At 44.9% G+C, this 22,636-nt stretch overlaps 1 protein-coding gene across 1 annotated transcript; it reads right to left on the minus strand.

The window, feature by feature from the left end:
- Positions 1-15,415: 15,415 nt before the first annotated feature.
- LOC137831005 (OBERON-like protein) lies at positions 15,416-18,666 on the minus strand. The gene is made up of 3 exons (XM_068638482.1): positions 18,416-18,666; positions 16,702-17,813; positions 15,416-16,252 (listed from the first exon to the last, which is right to left on the minus strand). The coding sequence occupies exons 2-3, from the start codon at positions 17,786-17,788 to the stop codon at positions 15,645-15,647; spliced, it is 1,695 nt and encodes a 564-aa protein (XP_068494583.1). The 5' UTR covers positions 17,789-17,813; positions 18,416-18,666; the 3' UTR covers positions 15,416-15,644.
- Positions 18,667-22,636: the final 3,970 nt, after the last annotated feature.

Consider the following 22,636-nt stretch of genomic DNA (forward strand, 5'->3'; position numbering starts at 1 on the left):
TCCTGCCTGTTGACCAGAACGTAAGAGCCTCGCCTCGTCAAAGGTGTTCTTCCTCTGGATCGGCTTTGCACCACGCTAGCTTTCGTCCTTCACCTCGATTCACCTCAAGAGCCTGCAAAAGACAGAGTGGCGCCGCTGCGGCCGATCACGCTCCGACGCTCAAGTCAGTGACTGAACCACCAAAATACTAAGAGAAAAAACTAAGAACTCCAGGAACCGTGCAATGTTCTCTCTCAGCGTACTCAATTTCTCTCAAGCGTAAAGAAGTGTTCTAAACGCGTGTACCTCAGAAGTTCGTTAGAATCTCTTATATACCTGTGCACTTTCTCTCTCCTGACGGTTGCACATCTGAACACGTGGCTCGCATCCAGCTGTACACGTGTCACCATCTGGAGCGTCCTCTGCTTGAGCGTCACTTCTTACTCTTCAGGCTGTTCGACTAAGTTATCCATGCAAGGAGTAACTCGGTGTATAGCTGCCTTGGAGCGCGATCTCTTCTGTGTGGCGAGTACGGGGTGTCACCATGCACACCTTCCCTGTGGTCTCGCCGGCCGCCATCATAATCTGCTTCACTTGCTTCACCGTGCATGTCCTGGTAAGCTGTTCCCTGGCCTCAACCTCTGGCTAGCTAGGGAATGACCATCTGATAACTTCATCCTTCGCACTCGTGCCCTTTGAAAGCTTTGAACAAGCTTTCCTGATCTTTCGGTGATGTCCTCCTCTCGGCGATCTCTGATCACTTGGTCGCCTGGGTTCGCATCCGGCGACTACGACACAAACCTGGTGACCGCCGGTTTAGGTCTGCTAGAGATCGGAGCATGCCAACTTAACGATTGGCGAGTACACGAGCTCCCCGACTTCCTTCCCTTCTGTCAGCCAGGTGTTCCGTTTAACACGCCTATATTATCGCTTGCTGCCACGTCATCACCTCCGACTACCTGGGCGGTACACAAGCCCCCCAGTCTTAAGCGAAGACTTTGTCCAACGAAAAGACTAAGAGGTCACATCACTGTCGATCTACGTGGCGCTGGCACGGAATTCCAAACATTCGCACCTTCTGCTTTTCTGACGCTCCACCAAACCCCTTTCCCATCGCTCGACACGTGGCTTCATCAACGGTTATCTTCAATTGACGTTTGCGCTTCCAGAAATGTTCGAAAAAAACCCTTAAACCCTTTCGTTTCCACTGTTTCATCACTTTTCTGTATTCTCACACGCTCTAAGTTTTTCTCTACGAACCCACGACGCTCCTCAACTCTCTCAATCTCCAACTCCCTTCAACGCTCATCCGATCATCAAAAGGTACCCCTTTTACTTCTTCTGTTGATGTTTGCTGCATTCTAACCGATTCGCATCATCCATTATCTGTCTGGTGCATACGTTGTGGGTTGTTTTCTCCTTTTCTCCCCTCTCGTAACTTAGGGCTTCGCCTTCCATTACGTTCGTCCCAACGAACTCCTGTTCGTTCGTTCTCCTTTCTTCGTCCTCAATCGAGTCGTTCTCTGTAACCTTTGATCATCCCTTTCATTTCCTTTGCAGTTCCTACGATGGCTCATACAAAATCCACCGCGAACCCTCCTTCTTCGTCGCGAAACCCTCCACCCCAAGCGCGTAGGGTTGCTCCTGGGGCAAATCCTCCACCAGCGCGTAACCCACCACGAGCATCTGGCGCTCCTTCTTCCTAGGCTGAGAGGCCTGCAACTTCTCACGCCAATCCCGCTCAGGCAACTCTGCCAGTCGCCGGAGGCGCTTCCCTACCTCCAAAAGACTACAAGGAACTCTACCCTTGGGCCACCTCAGCTTTGTTGAAAGAAACCTCTTCAATAAACACGGAGTTGGGCGTGCACCGACTAAGAAAAGGGGACCCATCCGAGCTCACATTCCATAAGGAGCACGACAGCAAAATGGCCGTGCTGCCCTGCCTCCCGGGTGAGCCGATCTGCGCGGACGACAAAGCGAACAATGGCGAGCTGTTCTGCTTCCTCTACGCGACGTTCTTCAAGAAGGTGAAGCTCAGACTTCCCTTCACTCACTTCGAGAGAGAACTGTTAACCGAGCTCGATATCGCCCCTGCCCAACTTCATCCCAATAGCTGGGCGTTCGTAAGGGCGTTCCAAATTATGTGCGCACACTTGGGACTACCAGCTTCAGTTGACGTTTTCCTCTTCCTGTTTGAAGCTAGGAATCCAGGAGACCACCTCTGGATTAGCCTGAATGGGATTGCTGGGAGGTCAATCCTCTCAATCTTCCAGCAATCTTACAAAGATTGGAAGGGAAAATTCGTGAAGGTGTGCGCCAACGACCAAGATCCCTCCCTGCTCGACGGCTTCCCCTTGTACTTGGTACACAAGGGGAACAAAGACGCCAAAGAAAGCTTTAGGAGGCCCAGAAGTCCCGACACCATAGGCGAGCTAGACAAAGATCTCTGCCTTTTCTGGAAGAGTGTAGCAGCCGCCAACATCACCTTCCCCACCTCCTCAATAATCTCCTTCGAGTTCCTCGAAGGCCAACTTGAAGCTCATATAGGTTAGCCTTTACCTCGACACCTAGGTTTTCGTTTTGTGTTGGGACTGATTTCGCATTTTTGTCATCTATCATTGGGCGTCCTGTTTATTGCGTACTGGTCTTGGTTCTTAATTCATGTGCCACTTGTTTGCATTATTCGTGCATATACTCGTATATTTTGCCTTTGTTTTTGTGCTTACCCATCCATTTTTACCCTGTGCAGACCTCATGTTGGGCAAAGGCAAACTAGCTGAATTGAGGGCGATCGCCCGAACTCACAAGTTGGCGACGGGTTCCAAACCGTGCCCAACTCGGTGGTGGAGATCGCCGCTGCTCAGGGCAAATCTCCTCCCCAAGGTCCAACTCCTCCGGAGACACTGCCCGCCCCTCAGCGAAAAAAACTTGTCTTGAGGAAGCCAAAAAGGAAAACCCCTCAAGTGGTACAAGAGGATGAGGATGACGAGGCGATTGAGGATGGCCTCGTCACCAAAAGAACAAGGGTGGCACCCTCTTCACCACCCTCTCTCCCAACACCAACACCGCCCTCTCCCCCAGCTCCAACACCGCCAATCCAAGCAACACCCTTGGCGGTCGCGCTCCCTGTGGTTGAAGGCAGCGAGCCTAACTTCATAGAGAACCCTCCAAGCGCCTCCACGGCGTTTGTATCTGCTGGAGAGGGTCCTCCTTCAACCACCTCTATTGCTGGGGCCGCACCAGGTGGAGATGAAGGTGCCCACAACTCGTCAATACTTATAACCGAATCTCCCACTTCACCACCACGCCAAGAAGCCCCCCTTGCTCTACAAACTCAAGAGGGTGGTGGTGAAAGTCAGCACCAGGCTCCCCCAGCACCCCACCAGCAACAACTGCAAGCCTTCCCCCCTCCATCGAAGAGGTCTGGGGGCCCTTCACAGCTAAACTAAAGATGATGGCAGAGGACCTCCCCTCAATCATAACGAAGGCTATGAAGAACTCGAACAAGAGGCTTCAGGACGAGAACTCAGCGCTGCAGGAGGAGAATCGCCTGATAAGGATTGAGGCAGAAAAACTGTCTTGCAACCTGATGATGGCAGAAATCGATCACTCAAGGCTTGAGGACGCCATGAGCGTTGAGCTAAGGGGCGCACGCAAGGAGGCCTCCGATCTACGCCAGAAACTGCACCTCCTAGCTCAAGAGAAAATCGAGCTGGAGAGTAAGCTGATACCCTACAGGCTCAAGGTGGCCAACTTGGAGGCATCAATAAAAGCAGATGCGGCCAAGGTGGAAAACCTTGAAAAAAGGTCAGCTGATCGGGAGGTCCTCCTCGGAAAGGTCGAGAAGGAGAGGGACGACGCCATGGCTGAGCTCGCCAAGGCTCAAGAGGAAAACAAGAAAACTGCTGCAGAGCTGGCCCAGGCGCGGGACGAAGGCAAAAAGGTTGCTGAAGACCTTGCTCAAGCTCGCGAGGAAACTAAAGAACTGAAGAAACGAGCTGACGAGCTGAAGCAACAAACTGAAGAGCTCGAGCAAAGCTCCGCCCAAGTCCTTACTGCCGGGTTCGACGCCGCCCTGGAGCAAATCGCTTGCCAGTACCCCGAGCTCGACCTCTCCATGGTGTCGATCTGCAACGAAGTGGTGGATGGGAAGATCGTGCCTTCTGAAGATTAATCGCTTCCCTCCATCACTTGTTTTCTGAGACTTAGCGCTTATTTCTGTTTGTACGATCTTTACTTGTAATTTTCTTTCTTGTGTATTTGAACTGACATTGCTTTCATATAACTTATTCCGCTTTTGCACCTCGTCTTTCTGTTTACTTCGCATTTTTTAACCTTCATCTGCTTTCTTACTTGCTGTATGGTTGATCAACTAACCGGTAGAACTCGCTTTAACCAAATTAACTTAGCGATTCCTCGGGCACAACCGTTTACTCACTGCTTTAAACTCGAGCAAACTATCAATCTTATGTCAATTCATCAACTGTTAACTCAAAGTAAAAACTTGAGCAACTTATTAACCTTCAAGCGATGACATTTAACGTAACTTGCAAACTTAAGGCAATAAGCTACTTACTAGGCAGCAGGTTTTAACTTAAATCGGTATCACAATACAGTTTACCTGATCTGCCCGGCAAGGTTAGCCTTTACTCCTGTCATCGCCTGGAATTCTTCTGATCGCCATAGGGTTCTGGCGATGTAAGCTTTCTCTGCCTTCATAACTTGGCTATTGTTCCCTCATCTGGGGGGTAGAGGCGCCTTTCGGATCCTTCTCTACCTCCTTGAGTTTCAGAACAATAAGCTGGATAGCGAGGTGTTCTCTTTGAACCTACCTTAGCTGTCCTTTAACTTCTTTCACCCTTCACGCCATACCTGAACTCGTTCAAGACGAGAAGGATTTTATCTGCCTTCACACCGCCCGTAGGCGTGGAAGTCTTCTTTGGTCTTACTAAGTCAATATTGATGTTTCACTTAAAAGGGGGAAAGGCGTTTTCCTTCCTTTCCCGCTATTTAAGGTCACGAACACCCCTGACTTTTCAGTTCATCTTGCCTGAACTCACTCTGAGGTGAGAAGGACTTTTTCTCGCCTGAACTCGCTCGACGGCGGGAAGGACTTTATCTGGCCTGAACTCGCTCGACGGCGATAAGGACTTTATCTGGCCTGAACTCGCTCGACGGCGAGAAGGACTTTATCTGGCCTGAACTCGCTCGACGGCGAGAAGGACTTTATCTGGCCTGAACTCGCTCGACGGCGAGAAGGACTTTATCTGGTGCCTCAACTTGCCCAGGGTGTACATCTCCTCCCCCCTGGATGCACTGAGGACCTTTTCTCTTTCTTGCCTGCGCTCGCTCGACGGCGAGGAGGTCTTGATCTTGCCTGAACTCGCTCGACGACGAGATGGACTTTATCTGGTGCCTCAACTTGCCCAGGGTGTACATCTCCTCCCCCCTGGATGCACTGAGGACTTTTTCTCTTTCTCGCCTACACTCGCTCGAGGGCGAGGAGGTCTTTTCTTTTCTCGCCTCCAAACGCCCGAGAGTGCTGGGGTCTGTAGTCATTGCTGGTGCCTCCGATCGCCGAAAGACGATGAGGACTTTAAAACTTTAACTGATACCGCCAATCACCGAAAAGCGATGGGGACTTTAAAACTTTTCTTTAGAAAGCATGCAGCATAACTTTAAACTTGCCTTGAATCACGTACGAGTGATAAGGTCTTTTTCTAAAACTCTCAAAACAACAAGCATGCAATCTTAGAAACTTTAAACTTTGAAAACTCTTCTTTATTGGGTGGCCTCATTAAAAACCCTCCTTAGGAAAAAAAGAGTGCCCCCTTCAAACTGTTTTAACAGAAAGCTTGCAAATCTTTTCATGTTCGTTTTTACTTACAAAGCTTTAACTGTAATATAACTTGAGGTGTGTGGCGTTCCAAGTGCGAGGAATCGCCCCTCCTTCCAATGTCTCTAAGCGGTAGGCGTCGTTCCCGAGCGCCTCGGTTATTCTGAACGGTCCACTTAGGCGATAACTTGTTTTCCATCTCGTACTGGTGGGCCTTCCTCATCACCAGGTCGCCCTCCTTAAACTGCCTTGGCATCACCTTCGAGTTATATCTTCGTTCAATCCTCCTTTTCACTGCCTCGGCTTTTACTCTCGCCTCCTCCCTGACCTCATCCAGCAAGTCCAGATTCAACCTTCTTTCTTCATTCGAGTCTTCCGCTACAAAGTGCTGGAATCTCGGCGAGCTCTCCTGGATTTCCACTGGAATCATTGCATCGCATCCATAGACCAAGCTAAACGGGGTCTCATGGGTTCCTAACTGCTCGGTGGTGTGGTACGCCCAAACTATGCGGGGTACCTCCTCAGCCCACGATCCCTTGGCTTTCTCTAGCCTTCTCTTCAAGCCTCTTAGCAACACCCGATTGGCGGACTCTACTTGGCCATTTGTCTGAGGGTGCTCGACGGATGCAAACACCTGCTGAATTCCCACCTCTTCCCACAGCTTCTTCAGTAGGTGACTTGCAAACTGAGTCCCGTTGTCTGACACCAGGCGCTTAGGCACACCAAACCGGCACACGATGTTCTTCCATACAAAGCTCTCGATCTTGTGTGCGGTGATCTGGGCTACTGGTTCTGCTTCGATCCACTTGGTGAAGTATTCAATCGCCACCACCAAGTACTTCATCTGCCTGATCGCCAATGGGAAAGGTCCTAGAATGTCAATTCCCCACGTATGAAACGGCCAAGGGCTGTAAATCGACTTTAACTCTTCTGGAGGCGCTTTGTGCCAATCGGCATGCTGCTGACATTGCTTGCAACACTGTGCATACTACTTGCAGTCCTCCCTCATTGTTGGCCAGTAGTAACCTGCACGGAGAGTTCTTGCAGCCAGAGCTCGACCCCCGACGTGACTTCCACATATCCCTTCATGGAGCTCGGCCATGATTCTTGTACATTTTTCTCCGTGCACACATTCCAGGAGTGGGTGTGTGAACCCAAATCTGTACAACTCGCCATCAATCATTGTGAACTTGCTGGAGTTCTTCTTTATCTTCCTAGCCTCCGTCGGATCCAGCGGGAGAAGGCCATCTGCCAGGCAGCACTGGTACTGGGTTATCCATGTGTCTGGCTCATGCGTGGCACAGACTTGCGTCATGTTCACCCTCTCCCCCCGACATGCTCTTATTCTCGGCGATCTCAAGGTCTCCTGAGTCAAGGACCTGTGACTCCTCGCCGCTTTCTCCGTCGACTTGCTTATCTGAAGAACCAGGTGGTCTGCCACAAATGCTCTAGGCGTCTTCAGAGTTTCTTGGATCACTGTCCTCTGCCTACCCCCCTTGCCCGAACTGGCGAGCTTAGCTAGCAAGTCTACTCGGGCATTCTGCTCTCTGGGCACATGCACCACTTCAAACGAGACAAAGGAACTCTTCAACTCCTGCACATACTCCAAGTAAGCCGCCATTTGTGGATCCTTGGCCTGGAACTCGCCCTTACTTGTCCCGTGACTAATAACGAGTCACTCTTAGCCATCAACGCCCTAGCTCCCATCTCCTTGCCCAGCAAGATTCCGGTGATCAACGCCTCATACTCTGCTTGATTGTTGCTGGCTTTGAAGGCAAACCTCAAGGACTGTTCTATCAGCACGCCGTTGGGCCCTTCTAGAATGACTCCAGCACCGCTACCCTGCTGGTTCGACGATCCGTCCACCGAGAGCACCCAACGAAAATCATCCCCTTCAACTCGTGCTGCTTCTGACGAGAGCTCAACCACAAAATCGGCAAAACTCTGCCCCTTGATCGGACCTCGGGGCTCATACTTGATGTCGAACTCCGACAGCTGCACCGCCCACTTCACCATTCTCCCAGCTACATCAGGCTTCTTCAAGACTTTCTGGATGGGCAAGTCGGTCATCACCAGCACTGTGAAACTGTGAAAATAGTGGCGCAACCTCCTCGCTGAAAATACTACAGCCAGTGCAGCTTTCTCCAAGGCCTGATACCTCACCTCCGGGCCTTGCAACACCTTGCTGACAAAATAAATAGGCTTCTGAGCCTGGTCTTGATCTTGGGCGAGCACCGCACTCACTGCCCTCTCAGTCATAGCAAAATACAACCTGAGAGGGGTTCCTACCAAGGGTTTACACAAAACTGGCGGGCTCGCCAAGTACTCTTTAAACTTCACGAAGGCTTCTTCACACTCCTTCGACCAGACAAACTTATTGTTTCACCTTAAACACTGGAAGTACGGATGGCCTTTCTCTCCGCTAGCCGATACGAAGCGAGACAGGACGGCCATCCGACCTGTAAGTTGTTGCACCTCCTTCACGGTAGTCGGGCTCCTCATCGCCAAAATGGCAGCACACTTATCAGGATTTGCCTCTATTCCTCTTTCAGTTAAGAGGAATCCCAAGAACTTCCCTGCCTCCACGCTAAAAATGCACTTCCCGGGGTTCAGCTTTAATCTGAACTTGGCGATTGTGGTGAACAACTCCTCTAGATCCGCAACGTGCTTGTTCTTTTCTGGCGAGGTCACGACCATATCATCTACGTACGCTTGCACATTCCTTCCCAGCATTGGTGCAAGTACCTTATCCATCAATCTTTGGTACGTGGCCCCCGCATTCTTCAGCCCAAAGGGCATCACCTTGTAACAGTAGCACGACCTCTCAGTCATGAAGGCGGTTTTCTCTTCATCCATGGGATGCATCTTTATCTGATTATACCCCGAGAAGGCGTCCAGAAAGCTCAGCAACTTGCACCCTGTTGCACTGTCGACCAGGGCATCTATGCTTGGCAAAGGGTACGAATCCTTTGGGCAAGCCTTGTTCAGGTCAGTGAAGTCGACGCACATGCGCCACTTCCCATTGCTTTTCTTCACCAGCACGACATTGGCCAACCACTCAGGGTACTGGACTTCCCTGATATGGCCTACGGCGAGGAGCTTCTGTGTTTCATCCCTGATCGCCTGTCTCTTCTCCTCATTGAACTTCATTCTTCTCTGCCGCACTGGTCTGACCTGGTTGTCCATTGCTAGATGGTGGCACAAGATGTCCGGGTCTATCCCCGACATGTCTGAAGCAGACCATGCAAAAGCATCCAGATGTCGTTCTATCACCTTGGCGATCTGGTCTTGGAGCTCAGCCTCCAAAGATCTTCCCAGCTTGAAGACCTTTCCCCCGATCTCCCTTTCGAGCCACTCCTCGACGGGTTTGGGTCTGGCTTCCCTGGCGATCACCGCCTTGGCGATTCCCAATTCCCTCGCTTCCTCTGGGCGGTTCCTCGCCTCTTCCTTCCGTCCCCCGCTCTCTCCCTCAACCTCAGCATCCAACATGGTGACATCGCCTCCGGCGGCCACCTCCATCGCCGCATCAACAACTCGCCATTCTGTTGGTTTGGGCTTCACACCAGGAGGCGGCGTCGTGGTGATGTAACTTACTGACCTCCTATTCTTGAGGCTATTCTCATAGCACTTTGTTTCGAACGGTTGACCTGGGTCGTCTTTATGCGTGGCTTGTTCTAACGAGCTAGGGCACCTTCGTTCTGCCTCGTCTATGAGTACCTGAAAAAGAAGAACAAAGGGGCGCCCTCGCGGCCGTTTGCACTCCGACGATCAAGTCAGCTAGCGAGAAACACCAAAGTGACTAAAGACTGTATGATTATCTCAATGACTGGAACTGTGTTGCCCTAATTGCCTTGTGCGCACAGCTGGGTGTGCCGTCAAGAACAACTAGGGTTTAGTGCTCTATGTCATTATGAAAGCGTACCTTACTAGGGCTCTTCGTGCCCTTTATATAGGTGAAAAACTAGGGTTTACCTCTGCGTTGCTTGCTATTATCTAGGGTTCCTTGGAGAAGGTCCTTGCGCCGCTATCTTTAGGATCTTAGCGTATCCGGCCCATGGACTTCCCTTATCTGGAGTGCAATGTATAACCTTATGGCCACTTGGGCTCTAACTTGAGCGTTGTATCTCTCGCGCCATCATACTCTGTGGGTGCCCTAACTAATCACGCGTCATGCATGCAGCCTTCCCTGGATATCTTTAATGAGCACGTGGGCATTGCCACGTGCCCCTTTTACTCGATCATTTATTCTGTGCGGAGGGTCCCACAGTGCCGCCACCCAACTTTAGGGCGATGTCTTACTTTGCGCGATGCTTCTCTTGGGCGATGGGCGATGATCCATCTTGGCGGTGACACATCTCGGCGATAACCGATTATTTATACTGAAGAACGCCGCTTCTACATACGGCGACTACGTTGACTATGTTGACTATACGACGACTATGTTGACTTCTTGACCACCTACCTTTCTCTTGTCCACGTCATCACACCCGATGACCTGGACGGTACACAAGCCCCCCAGTCTTGAGCTGATAACTTGTTTTCAGCAAAAAGACTAAGAAGTTCACTGTTCCATTTTCGTCTTCAATACATATAAATGTGGGCATGGTTTCGCTTTTATCTGCTGTGTAATCATCTGATATAACTGACTAACTCTTGCTTTAAAGAAATCGACTTAGCGCCAACTGGTGCTTAGCTATGTGAAAATCAACTTAACTGGACAAACTATTAGTTTATAACAATAACATTTAACGCAAAATCACTTACTGGGCAGTAGGCGTGGGTCATTCTTAGTATCTGAAATCTAGCTCGCCTGATCTGCCAAATGCCATGCGCATTTCTATGTCATCACCTCAAACTCTGCTAACTTAGTTCTCGTCGTGTACTTCTTCTTTCGATCCTCAATCACAAAGTTGCGGGCTTCTTTGGATGCTATTTTCCTTTTTATCTGCCAAGGCGTCCTCTAGGGAGCGGCTTCATATCTTGTACTATCAATCTGGGAGGAGAGCTGCCTTTAACGGACCCCCTCTGCCTTCCCTGAGCCTTTAATCTGAAACGACTTGATCTGGGTAGTGAGGTGTCTTTTACGGACCTACCTCAGCCACCCTGTGACTTCTTACCCCCTGATAACTTATCTGTTGTGTGATCACCTGATAACTTGGTTGGTTTCTCTCAACCCAATTAACTTGGCACAAAATGATGCTTAATTTTCTGGCAATCCACTTATCTTAAACAAACGGTTAGTCTATAGCAATAACATTTGGCACGAAATTACTTACTGAGCAGTAGGCGGGAGTCATTTTTAGTATCTGAAATCTCGCTTGCCTGATCTGCCAAGTGACATGTGTATTTCTAGGTCATCGCCTAAAACTTTGTCGGCCTGGTTCTGCACTGAGGACTTTCGAACTTGCCTCAATTTGCTTAAGCAAAGAGGTCTTGTACTCTGTTCTTGCCTGAACTCACTCTGAGGTGAGAAGGACTTTATCTGGCCTGAACTCGCTCGACGGGGAGAAGGACTTTATCTGGCCTGAACTCGCTCGACGGCGAGAAGGACTTTATCTGGCCTGAACTCGCTCGACGGCGAGAAGGACTTTCTCTGGTGCCTCAACTTGCCTAGGGGTCTGCCTGGATGCACTGAGGACTTTCAATCTCATCTTGCCTGAACTCACTCGAGGGTGAGGAGGACTTTCTCTGGTGCCTCAACTTGCCCAGGGCTACCTTTCCCCCGGATGCACTGAGGACTTTCAATCTCATCTTGCCTGAACTCACTCGAGGGTGAGGAGGACTTTCTCTGGTACCGGGGCTAGCTATTCATACTTGAGGAGGGGGCGTCCCGAAGGAATCCCTTAACCCCTGCTCAAGGACTAGGCGCCCAGGTTTGAACTGTTATCTGGTACCGGGGCTAGCTATTCATACTTGAGGAGGGGGTGTCCCGAAGGAATCCCTTAACCCCTGCTCAAGGACTAGGCGCCCGGGTTTTAACTGTTATCTGGTACCGGGGCTAGCTATTCATACTTGAGGAGGGGGCGTCCCGAAGGAATCCATTTACCCCTGCTCAAGGACTAGGCGCCCGAGTTTTAACGGTTATCTGGTACCGAGGCTAGCTATTCATACTTGAGGAGGGGGCGTCCCGAAGGAATCCCTTAACCCCTGCTCAAGGACTAGGCACCCAGGTTTTAACTGTTATCTGGTACCGGGGCTAGCTATTCATACTTGAGGAGGGGGCGTCCCAAAGGAATCCCTTAACCCCTGCTCAAGGACTAGGCGCCCGGGTTTTAACTGTTATTTGGTACCGAGGCTAGCTATTCATACTTGAGGAGGGGGCGTCCCGAAGGAATCCCTTAACCCCTGCTCAAGGACTAGGCGCCTGGGTTTTAACTGTTATCTGGTACCGAGGCTAGCTATTCATACTTGAGGAGGGGGCGTCCCAAAGGAATCCCTTAACCCCTGCTCAAGGACTAGGCGCCCGCTACTCATACTGGACATATCTGTCATCTTGCTCTGAACTCTCGCCTATACTCGTTCTTGGCGAGTAGGACTTCTTAATCTGTTGTCGCCTAAACTCGTTCTAGGCGAGTAGGACTTCTGATCTGTTCTCGCCTATACTCGCTCTAGGCGAGTAGGACTTTTTATTCTGTTCTCGCCTATACTCGTTCTAGGCGAGTAGGACTTTTTATTCTGTTCTCGCCTATACTCGTTCTAGGCGAGCAGGAGTTAAAACTTAACTTTCACCTCCGATTGCCAGGTGGCGATGAAGGTTTAAAACTTTGTGCTTGTGCCTCCAATCGCTAGATGGCGATGAGGACTTAAAAACTTTATGCTCGTGCCTGCGATCGCCAGGTGGCGATGAGGACTTAAAAACTTAATTTGTGCCTCCAATCGCCGAGTGGCGATGAGGACTTAAAACTTTGGAATGAATGCATGCGATCTGAATCTGCCCTAAATTATACTAGGACGACAAAGTATTTTCTTCGAAAACTTAAAATGACAATCATGCAAACTCAATAACTGGGAAACTTCGATAAATTGGATTTTAACTTATGATGAACATACCTGTTATCTTGCTCTAAACTTGACTTCTGATTGATTATCTGGTTGCAACGCCTACTTCTGGCGATGCTTTGTTCTAGTGATACCCGTTCTTGGTATCGTTATCTCGGCGACGTCTTGTCTTGGCAATGCCTTGTTCTGGCGACGCCATCTTGGTCTTTGATTTTACATGGAAGGGAAAAACTAAGGCAAATGTATCTTAATCTTTTCTCGCCTATACCCGCTCACGGCGAGGAAGATCTTTCTCAACTTTTCTCGCCTACACTCACTTACGGCGAGGAAGGTCTTTCCAAACTCTTCTTGCCTGCGCTCGCTCACGGCGAGGAGGACTAAAAAACTTCACACTTGTGCCTCCGATCGCCATATGGCGATGAGGACTTAAAACATTATGCTTTAAAACCTTGTACTGAATGCATGCCATAATCTTTAAACTGTTGCCTTAAATCTCATAAAAGCGATAAGGTCTTTTTTCTTGGCGATCTGGTCTTGTGTCTCGTCGTCTAAAGTTTTCCCCAGCTTAAACGTCTTGCCGTTGATCTTCTTCTCCAGCCACTCCTCGACTGGCTGAGGCCTCTTCTCGTTGGTTAACTCCAATGGTAGACTTTAGCCCTTCTATCTCCGTGCGAGAATCGTATTTCCTTGATCAAGAAACCTCTCACCTGCAAAGACAAAGGGGCAAACCAAAACGGTGGCGAGCGGCAACTTGAGAGTCGCTACGGACCTGTTCAAAGGCTCGAACCACAACGGTGGCGAGCTGCGATCAAGGGTGCCCATGTCCAGATTGTCTCTGAGCCAAGGGTCGGTGCACATGAGTCGTAATGTACCTGTTAGAGGAGTTGTCCTGATGGCTTGACTTTTCACCGACAGGCTTCGTCGTCCAACACTTCTATGACCCTGCATGGTGTAAAAGTTTGATGTTGTACTGCCCTTTACCGTCGAGCTACGGTAGGACATAATAATTTGTCATTCTCGACACACGAGTTATGCAAAATTTGTCAAAGTTGATCTTTTTTGCATGTTGTAGATCGTGAACTAGTACACCAGGTAAGTTCCCAGGAAAGAGAGGTGGGTCACCAACGGACATGCTTAAATACCAAGTCTTTCCTCGCCAGAACTTTCCTAGACATGTACTTTTTCACTACTATGCTCTATGACCAGCAACAAGAATAACTTCTCTACTGTGAGAGATCATGATCATGATAACAATATCACAACAAATTTAAATGATAATTAATCGTTCACGTCATCTTCAGAATAACATGATAAAAATAATAATCATTTATCTTTGGGAATAACATTACAACAGATAAAATATTTATTTATCTTTTATTTCCAGAATAATATCACAATATCTTAATAATAATATCACAACAGATAAAATATCTTTTTATCTTTTATCTCCAGCATAATATCACAACAGATAATATATCTTTTTATCTCTGATCTCCAGCATAATATCACAATAGATAAAATATCCTTTTATCTCTTATCTCCAAAATAATATTCAACAAATAAAATATTTATTTATCTTTTATCACCAAAATAATATCTCAACAGATAAAATATTTCTTTATCTTTTCTAAAATAATATATTTCTTTATCTTTTATCTCTAGAATAATATATTTCTTTATCTTTTATCTCTAGAATAATATATTTCTTTATCTTTTATCTCTAGAATAATATCACAACAGATAAAATATTTCTTTATCTTTTATCTCTAGAACAATATATTTCTTAGTAACTGCTAAGTCACCTTAGTAATAGGGTACACATAAAGAAGAACGTGACCTATATAGTAGCCACTTTATTTGGGTCTCTACTTAAACCCATGAGTATATAAATACCTAAATTCTCTCAAGAAGTACATATATTTTGTTATTCATTGATTTATACACAATCATTTGTATTCTTACTAACTAGAGTGTCGGAGAATCTTCTTTAAGTGCACCATCACTTATTTGAGTAACGGGGATATTCTTGTCATACTCACATACACCTCGAAAGAAGGAAAATTAATCATCGGTAAAAACAATAGTCAAATTCATTCTCTTCTCCCTCTCTTGAACTCGGCTTTTTGTTATAATACTTGTGACTATAACTTCAATTGGATCATTAAATTTTGAGATTTTCCAAAACGTGAGTTCTTTTGTGTTGGAATTGAATATATATATATATATATATATATATATATATATATATATATATATTATTTAATTGTATTTCAATGATTATATTTTATAATATTTTATGACAATTGAAATATAATTAGCAACTCTAGACTCGTCTCTAGGATTTAAACATCTCTACTAATAGCACTTTTTTAAGAAATTCCGTATTATTTATATGGCAATTGATGCCACTCACTGAAATATTAATTGTTTGGATACACTTGATAAGTATTTATAAAAGAAACTAAGTGTCTCCCGAAAATTAAAATTAATATAAATTAAAATCATATTTTGGAAATAATAGATAAAAGAACTTCTTTATAACTAACATTAACTTAATTCATTTATCTTCTCTTCTCTTTTAAATCCTTATTGAGAAATTAATAACCGTCAAACAATCTAACTCAACTTACCAGTAATGACAATATGTAAGAGTCAACAATTCCTTACAAAAAGCATAATAATAATGCTTAGAACAAGCCTAGTTTCAAACATATTTTAGACCTTGTACAGAAAACAGATAAAATTGATGATTACATAGCCATAGAAGGGGCTCATCCATAATTGTGCAAAGGGAATGACTTCGCTATAACAGGGATTCACAAGCACAATCTCAGGGATTTGTCCGAAAAGGGTGGCCCTGAGTGTCTGGTTTGGGAGGAGCACTGTACAGCAGATCATGGATTTTGGAATACATCAGCATCTGAGAGGGGTCACCACCATTACTGCTCTGCGAAGCACGAGAAGTCTCCTGCAATTTGATCTTCTCGTAGAGATACTGTTTCTCAGCCTCGGCTTCGTTTAATCGTTGTTTCAGGTAGTTGCTAGTAAATTCTTCCTCTGATTTATCTTGCTTGGCAAGAGCAATCCTCTGAAGCCTCTCAGCCTCTCGTTTAGCCTCATTAGCCTTCAATTGGAACATATCAGCCTCCGCATTTTTTAGCCTCACAATTTTCTCCAGCTCTTCTATCTGTACCTTCCTTTTCTGCCTCTCCATCTTCAACTCTGCCACTTCCCTGTACTTGTCAGCTAGTTCACGATCACAAGCTTCGAGGGCCATGCGAGCCTTCTTAAACATCCTCATCTTCTCATCAGCTACTATTTCCATCTTTCTTATAGCCTCCTGCACTACTTCAGCAATTCTATTGCATGCATCCTGTGGAGCAATCAACCTTCCACTTTCTCCATTTTCCAAGCCTTTTGCAGAGTCCACCTCAAGCTCTTCAATTAGTATATGCATTGATTAGAACAAGAGGAAAGCATACTTACATATTACAACCACACATGTCAACCCCCACCCCACACACACACACACACAAACAATAGCCCTTGCTTAAAAAGCAAAGGAAAGAAATTATAATTGTAGCATTAACATTATTTATGATGCCTGCTTTTATAATTATAATGATAGCGTGCCACTGCTACCCATTTTCTTCCCATGGGTTCATAAATTGAACTTCAGGGTTCAATAAGGAGAAAATTGGACATTGCAGAAGTAATTTCAAAACATTTAACAAAGAAAACATATGCAACACTGCAGTCTAACAGCATTATTTATCATTTCTATATATAGTTTTGGTGCATTTTATTTTTTAATCAAATACGCAAAAGCAAAGTGATATTGCCTTATAGTGTTATATTAAAAGGCACAAAAACAAGATTTCCAGTACCTTGGAAAAATATCAAAATTGCCCTGCAAGCAGCCTTTGAATCTATTTTTTTACTTTTCAATTTTTCCTTCAAATCATCACACTTCCAAAACAACTTCCTTCCTCGAGGGTCTTTACTCCCGTGAAATATTCTGCTAACATAATCAAGTTCCCTCGTTAAGGCCTCTCCATCCCATGACGGCGCACAGTGCTGGAAGACGTCTTTAACCCAACCCAACAGTTCTGATGTCCTATTGCAAGCTTGACACCGGAAAACCATTTCACTAGGTCCTGCCCCGCTCTTTGAAGAAGGGCCCATGCAAATAAGTTGCTGACGAATGGCACAATCTGTGTGAGTCCAATGAGAACACAAATCACATCCAATCCAGCGGCATGTATTCACCTCAAAGTCAAACTTGTTGCAGATCACACACATGCAAAGATTGCAGAAACCACTAGTGTTGTTGCATATTTCACAGGTACAATCATCAGCTGGAAGCTGGTTTTGGCACGCTATGTTTCTGCATCTCTTATAGCCAAAGATCTCAATCAGGGAATTCTGTGAAAGACTGATGCTAGGATGCAAAAATCCCTGAATTCCAGTATTTATTGCAACAAGGATTTCAAGTTGCACTCGATGTGCTCTGACCAGTGTCTTGGCTGTCAAATCAGTTCTACCCTGAACAAACTTCTGCAAAATGAAAAATTCTTCTCTATGCTGCGAACCATTCCCTCCCTCAAGGATAACTCGAAGTCCATTCTTCAGCTCTTCTAGATATTCCTCGGGTAGACGATGCATTTTTTCACATATTGTACCGACACTTTCTCTGGCAATGTCCTGAAGAGTAACTTTGTCTGCACTAGAAACACGGTGAATCACTTTCTGCTCAAGGCAATTAATCTCTGCTTTTCCATTCTCCGTCTTCTTGGTGGTAGGTGCATCAGCTGTAGGCCATGTTTCTTGGGAACTTGCACTTTCAGCCGGAGATTCACGGATATTGTCAGAGTTTGATCTAGGTTCATCAGGAGACAGAACAGGGTCTGAGGAAACAAGAGACAGCGATGTTTGTAGTCCTCCAACCTGTGATTGCGAACGCAGAGGGAGCATTTTTGGAGAGGACCCCTGGTTGATGCTACAGAAGAAGATGATATACCATTTAAAAGATTTACACTGTTAATGCTAGTCACTAGCGCAAGGGATTATATGCACATTTATAAACCACAACCCAGTTTAGGGCAATCATTGTTAAGTAAACCCCTAAATTAGTCCTTAATTAAAAATTAAAGTTGCTGGGTCAAGACATTTTACTCTACGAAATTATAAAAACCCTCTGCTAATTGAACTAATTTGGGGATTTACTCAACTATCAGTGTTTGTTAGCATTGAATAGATGAAGATCCGACTGCAAGTGCAAATTGTTAAAAATAAAACAAAATTCATAAAGCTAACAAATCAAGACTAAGATAAAAAGCTTCTCATCAAGCTCGACATCTTACAAACACGAACATATGAGCTCTTAAGCTAATTGCTTACTCAATCAAGTCCTTAATATGAAAATCAGCAAATTTGCTTACATAATTAAATAACTGTGAGATTTGATCGTTCCGTGAGAACATACATAAAAGAATCACACTCTAAACAGCTGAAACTAGATTCCGCTTAGTCAAGGTTTGGAACTAACAAACTATGCAAAAGCTAAAAGAAGAAATGAAGTTTGAAATTGGAGAAGCTTACTGTCCTGAGGAACTCAAAAGGCAGATCGAATGATGATGACGATGATGATGAGATTGATTCAACACAGCAATGGCTTGAAAGAAGAAAACAGAGGAAACCTAACTCGACAAGAGACAGGAAGGGAAGCCCGTGTTTTTTAACGCAATGGGTAACCGATTCAGCCGGTTCTCCGCATTAAACCCGTGACCAACTAGTCTGGTCGTGATTGTGAATTTGTGATATTACATTCCATCGTGACATTTGGGGAACTCTCCTTAACGGTTTTATAGTTTTTTTATTCAATGTTAATGATTGGAAGATTATTCTTGAATACGTTTGAAATAAGTTTGGTTAACATTTTTTTATATATTTTCAAATTTTAAATTAGTTAAACTAAAAATGAAAAAATATTGATAGAACTCTCCTTACTTTATTATCTTGTTATTAACTTTGATCTTTCGTTTTGTCCTCATTTCAATTTTCTTAACAAGGATAGCTACGATGACACGTCCATGATTTTTTAACAAGAAATGACATGTTTAGGCATAAAAGGACCATTAATAATTGCAATCCAGATTATCGCAATCAATTGATTCTATAAAAATCTTTAATTTAACTTTTTTAAAATTGCTAATTCACTCCTTCAAACATAGGTGATCTATTAATATTGGCCTATCAGCAAAAGGTACTTTATTCTCGTCATTCTAAAAACAAGGACGTGAAACATGAATAAATTTCAAGAACTACTTTATATACCAATTGTTAAAAATGTAGGTTAAGTTCAAGAGGGGGAGGGGTCATGAATTGAACTTTTAAAAATTTCTTTAAAATCAGGACTAGAATGAAAATCTTACAAAAAAAAATTATCTTATTAGAATATCAAAATAACATATTGAAAATACTTTTAACAACTAAAAATGAAAAAAATTTAATCAATTAATTTTTATCAGATTACTTCAATTAAACAATTAAATTTCTTAACACATAAGAACCACTTAAATTTCATTATAAAAATGTAAAGAGAGAGATAGAAAGAGTAGAAGAAACATACATAGATCTTTTATATTAGTCCACCCTTCCTCAAGAGTTACACTAGTTGAGATATCCCTATAACAAAGAATCTTTACAATCAAGAATCATTAAACAATCACTCTTGAACACTACAAGAATGACCTATACCTTAAGCAACACCTTGTTGCTCTAAAGAAATCAGAAACCCTATCCAATTTCTATACAAGAATATCATAAACAAGTGAATTTAAGAACAACTACACCTAAATTACAACAGATACAAACAGGTTGTGGAAATTCAGAAAACTTTTTACAATCAAAGAAAGTAATCAAATAATGTTCCAAGAATCAAAAGTACTCACTCAGTATAAACTATTCTTTCAAAAATCAATTTTCTCTCTTTCTAAAAATTTAAAAGCTTCTCTACCGAAAGGTTTTCAATATACATTTTTATAATCTAAAAAAAACACTTTTCAAATTATTCTATTATTTTTAATGGATTAAAAATTCGATTCAACCGATTGATTTCACTAGTGAATTAATTGAAATCTCTAAACTGTTAAAAATATAATAGATAACAACATCCTTAAAATAAAAGAGTTTTCAACCTATTAAATAAAAAGTTTTAAATGATTAAACATTTCTATAGAATCTTTTGAACTTTTAAATAATTTTAACAAGTTTTAATAGATTAAACATTTCTGTAGCATCTTTTGAACTTTTAAGTAATTTTAACATCTCACCATGCTTGTTGCGGATAAAAAGATGTTGAATATGGTTGGTCCTACAGGTTTTTCTATACCCTCATACATTTTATGTTAATGACATCTTTTAGTTTTGGAGGGGTGTAACAACAAAACTCTTAGAAACCTGAACTCCTTTCTTAATGAATATGGAGTCTTCTCGGGCCAGTTTATTAATCACTCAAAAAGTTCCTACTACATTGCCGATAACTTTGCTAGCTTCAATAGGAAGGTTCAAAGTTTTATCTCCTGCAATCAAGGTTCTCTTCCATTCAATTATCTTAGTGTGCCAACACTAGGGTGGAGCCGGTTGGCCCGTTGGTCCGTGTAAATAAAAAAATAATTATTTTATTTTTTATGTATAAAGAAAATTATACTTCACTCATCCATTTTTGCAGTGTGACATTTATTTTATTTAAAAAAAATAAATTTAATGTACTAAAAAATGAATGTTTGTATCATCTAAAGAAGTTAATATTAAGAGTGACAGTGGATGTGGATTTAGTTTTAAGTAAAGTCTTATATTTAAAATTTGTTAATAAAAAAATATTATTGTACCGCCCTGGTAGTGGGAAGTGATGACGTGGCATCGAGCTATTATATAGGCGTGTTGCATGGGACACTTGGCTGGCAGAAGGAAAGGAAGTCGGGGGGTTCGTGTAGTCGCCAGTTATTAAGTTGGCGTGCTCCGATCTCCAGCATACCTAAACCGGCGGTCACCGGGTTGAAGATGAAGTCGCCAGATGTGAACCCAGGCGACCAAGTGATTAGAAGTCGCCGAAACAAGGACATCGCCGAAGATGATGGCAGATAGTCATTTCCCAGCTGGTCAGAGGATGAGGTCGGGAGACAGCTTGCTTGAACATATACGGTGAAGCAGGTAGCGCAGATCATGAAGGCGGCCGGTGAGACCACAGGGAAGGTGTGTACGAAGGCACCCGAACTCGCCACCCAGAAGAGATCACGCTCCAGGGCAACTGTGCACTGAGTTGTATCATGCATAAGTAACTTAGCCAAAAAACCTGAAGAGTAAGAAGTAGCGCCCAAGTCAAGGATGCTCCAGATGATGGCACGTGTACAGCTGGATGCGAGCCACGTGTCCAGATGTGTAACTGCCAGGAGAGAGAAAGTGCCCAGGTATATAAGAGTTTCCAACGAACTTCTAAGGTACGCACGTTCAGATTATTTCTTTACGCTTACGAGTCTTGAGTACACTGAGAGAGAACTGGTCACGGTTCCTTAGAGTTCTTGAGTTTTACTCTTAAGTAATTGGTGGTTCAGTCGCTGACTTGGGCGTCGGAGCGTGATCGGCCGCAGCGGCGCCGTTTCGTCTTTTGCAGGTTCTTGAGGTGGATCGCGGTGAAGGACGGAGGCTAACACGGCGCATAAGTCGATCCAAGTTTGACGAGGCAAAGCTCCAGCGTTTTGGTCAACAGGCAGGATCATCAGGCGCCCACCGTGGGGCCGTGTAAAACCTGTTCCCATCCACAGTGTGAGTTCTTGGAGGTTTCTGCGGTTTCTGTTTGGTTGTGTGCTGGTGCAACCATTTTCCACCGTTCGTTTGGGTTTTTGTTCGGTGAGGTGAGGTTTTTTGCTGCTGGCGCGAGTTTTAATCGGTAAGATCTGAGTTTTGTTGCTCGTTTGGATCTTCGTGGAAGAAGCGTGGGTTTTTGGTGGAGTTGCGAGTTTCTGTGAAGGTTTGCTGTGTTCGTGAGGCTGTTCGAAGTTTTTGCGAAGTTCTGACCGATTGATCGCTGAATTGATCGTCGCTGTAGAAGGTGTTGTTCATCGCTTTCTGTGATTCGTCAAGATTTCATGAGAAAAATGAGAAGCAACCGTTCAAGTCCAGTTGCGCCCGTTGTTGCTGAAGGCGCCATGACTATGGCGCAGATGGTGGAAATCATGTGTTCGCTGCAGGCGAATGTGGAAGCCTCGCGTATAGAGCAGGCAAGAATGCACGAGGACCTGGTCGCCTCTCGGGCCAGAAATGATGAGCTCAGCAGAGTGACTGAGGAACTGCGTCAAGCTCTTCAGGAGCAGCGAGGGCGTCCAGTCGCTGAAGAGGTCACGCCATCAACGTCGCCTCGCGTTTTCCCTATGCCTTTCGCTCAGGCGATTACAGACACGCCTATCCCCGCGAGTGTGGTACCTGTGAAGGCTGTTTTTACCGGCGTGGAGGATCCTGAGGCACATCTCACCACGTTCCATACACAAATGATGCTGTCAGGAGGATCAGACGCCGTGTACTGCAAGATGTTTGTGAGCACACTCCAGGGAACGGCGCTGGAATGGTTTGTGAGCCTGCCTACAGGTCACATAACCAATTTCCAACAGTTTTCGAAGATCTTCGTCGAGCAGTACATAGTGAACAAGGCACCGCCCAGGGTGTCTTATGATCTGTTTGACTTAAGGCAGTACCAGGGAGAGTCCCTCAGGGACTACTTGAATCGTTTTGGGGCTCAGATGGTCCGCTCGCCGGCCAAGGACG

The sequence above is a fragment of the Phaseolus vulgaris genome, chromosome 6 (genome assembly GCF_051622355.1).
Source record: "Phaseolus vulgaris cultivar YP4 chromosome 6, ASM5162235v1, whole genome shotgun sequence".
NCBI lineage: Eukaryota > Viridiplantae > Streptophyta > Magnoliopsida > Fabales > Fabaceae > Phaseolus > Phaseolus vulgaris.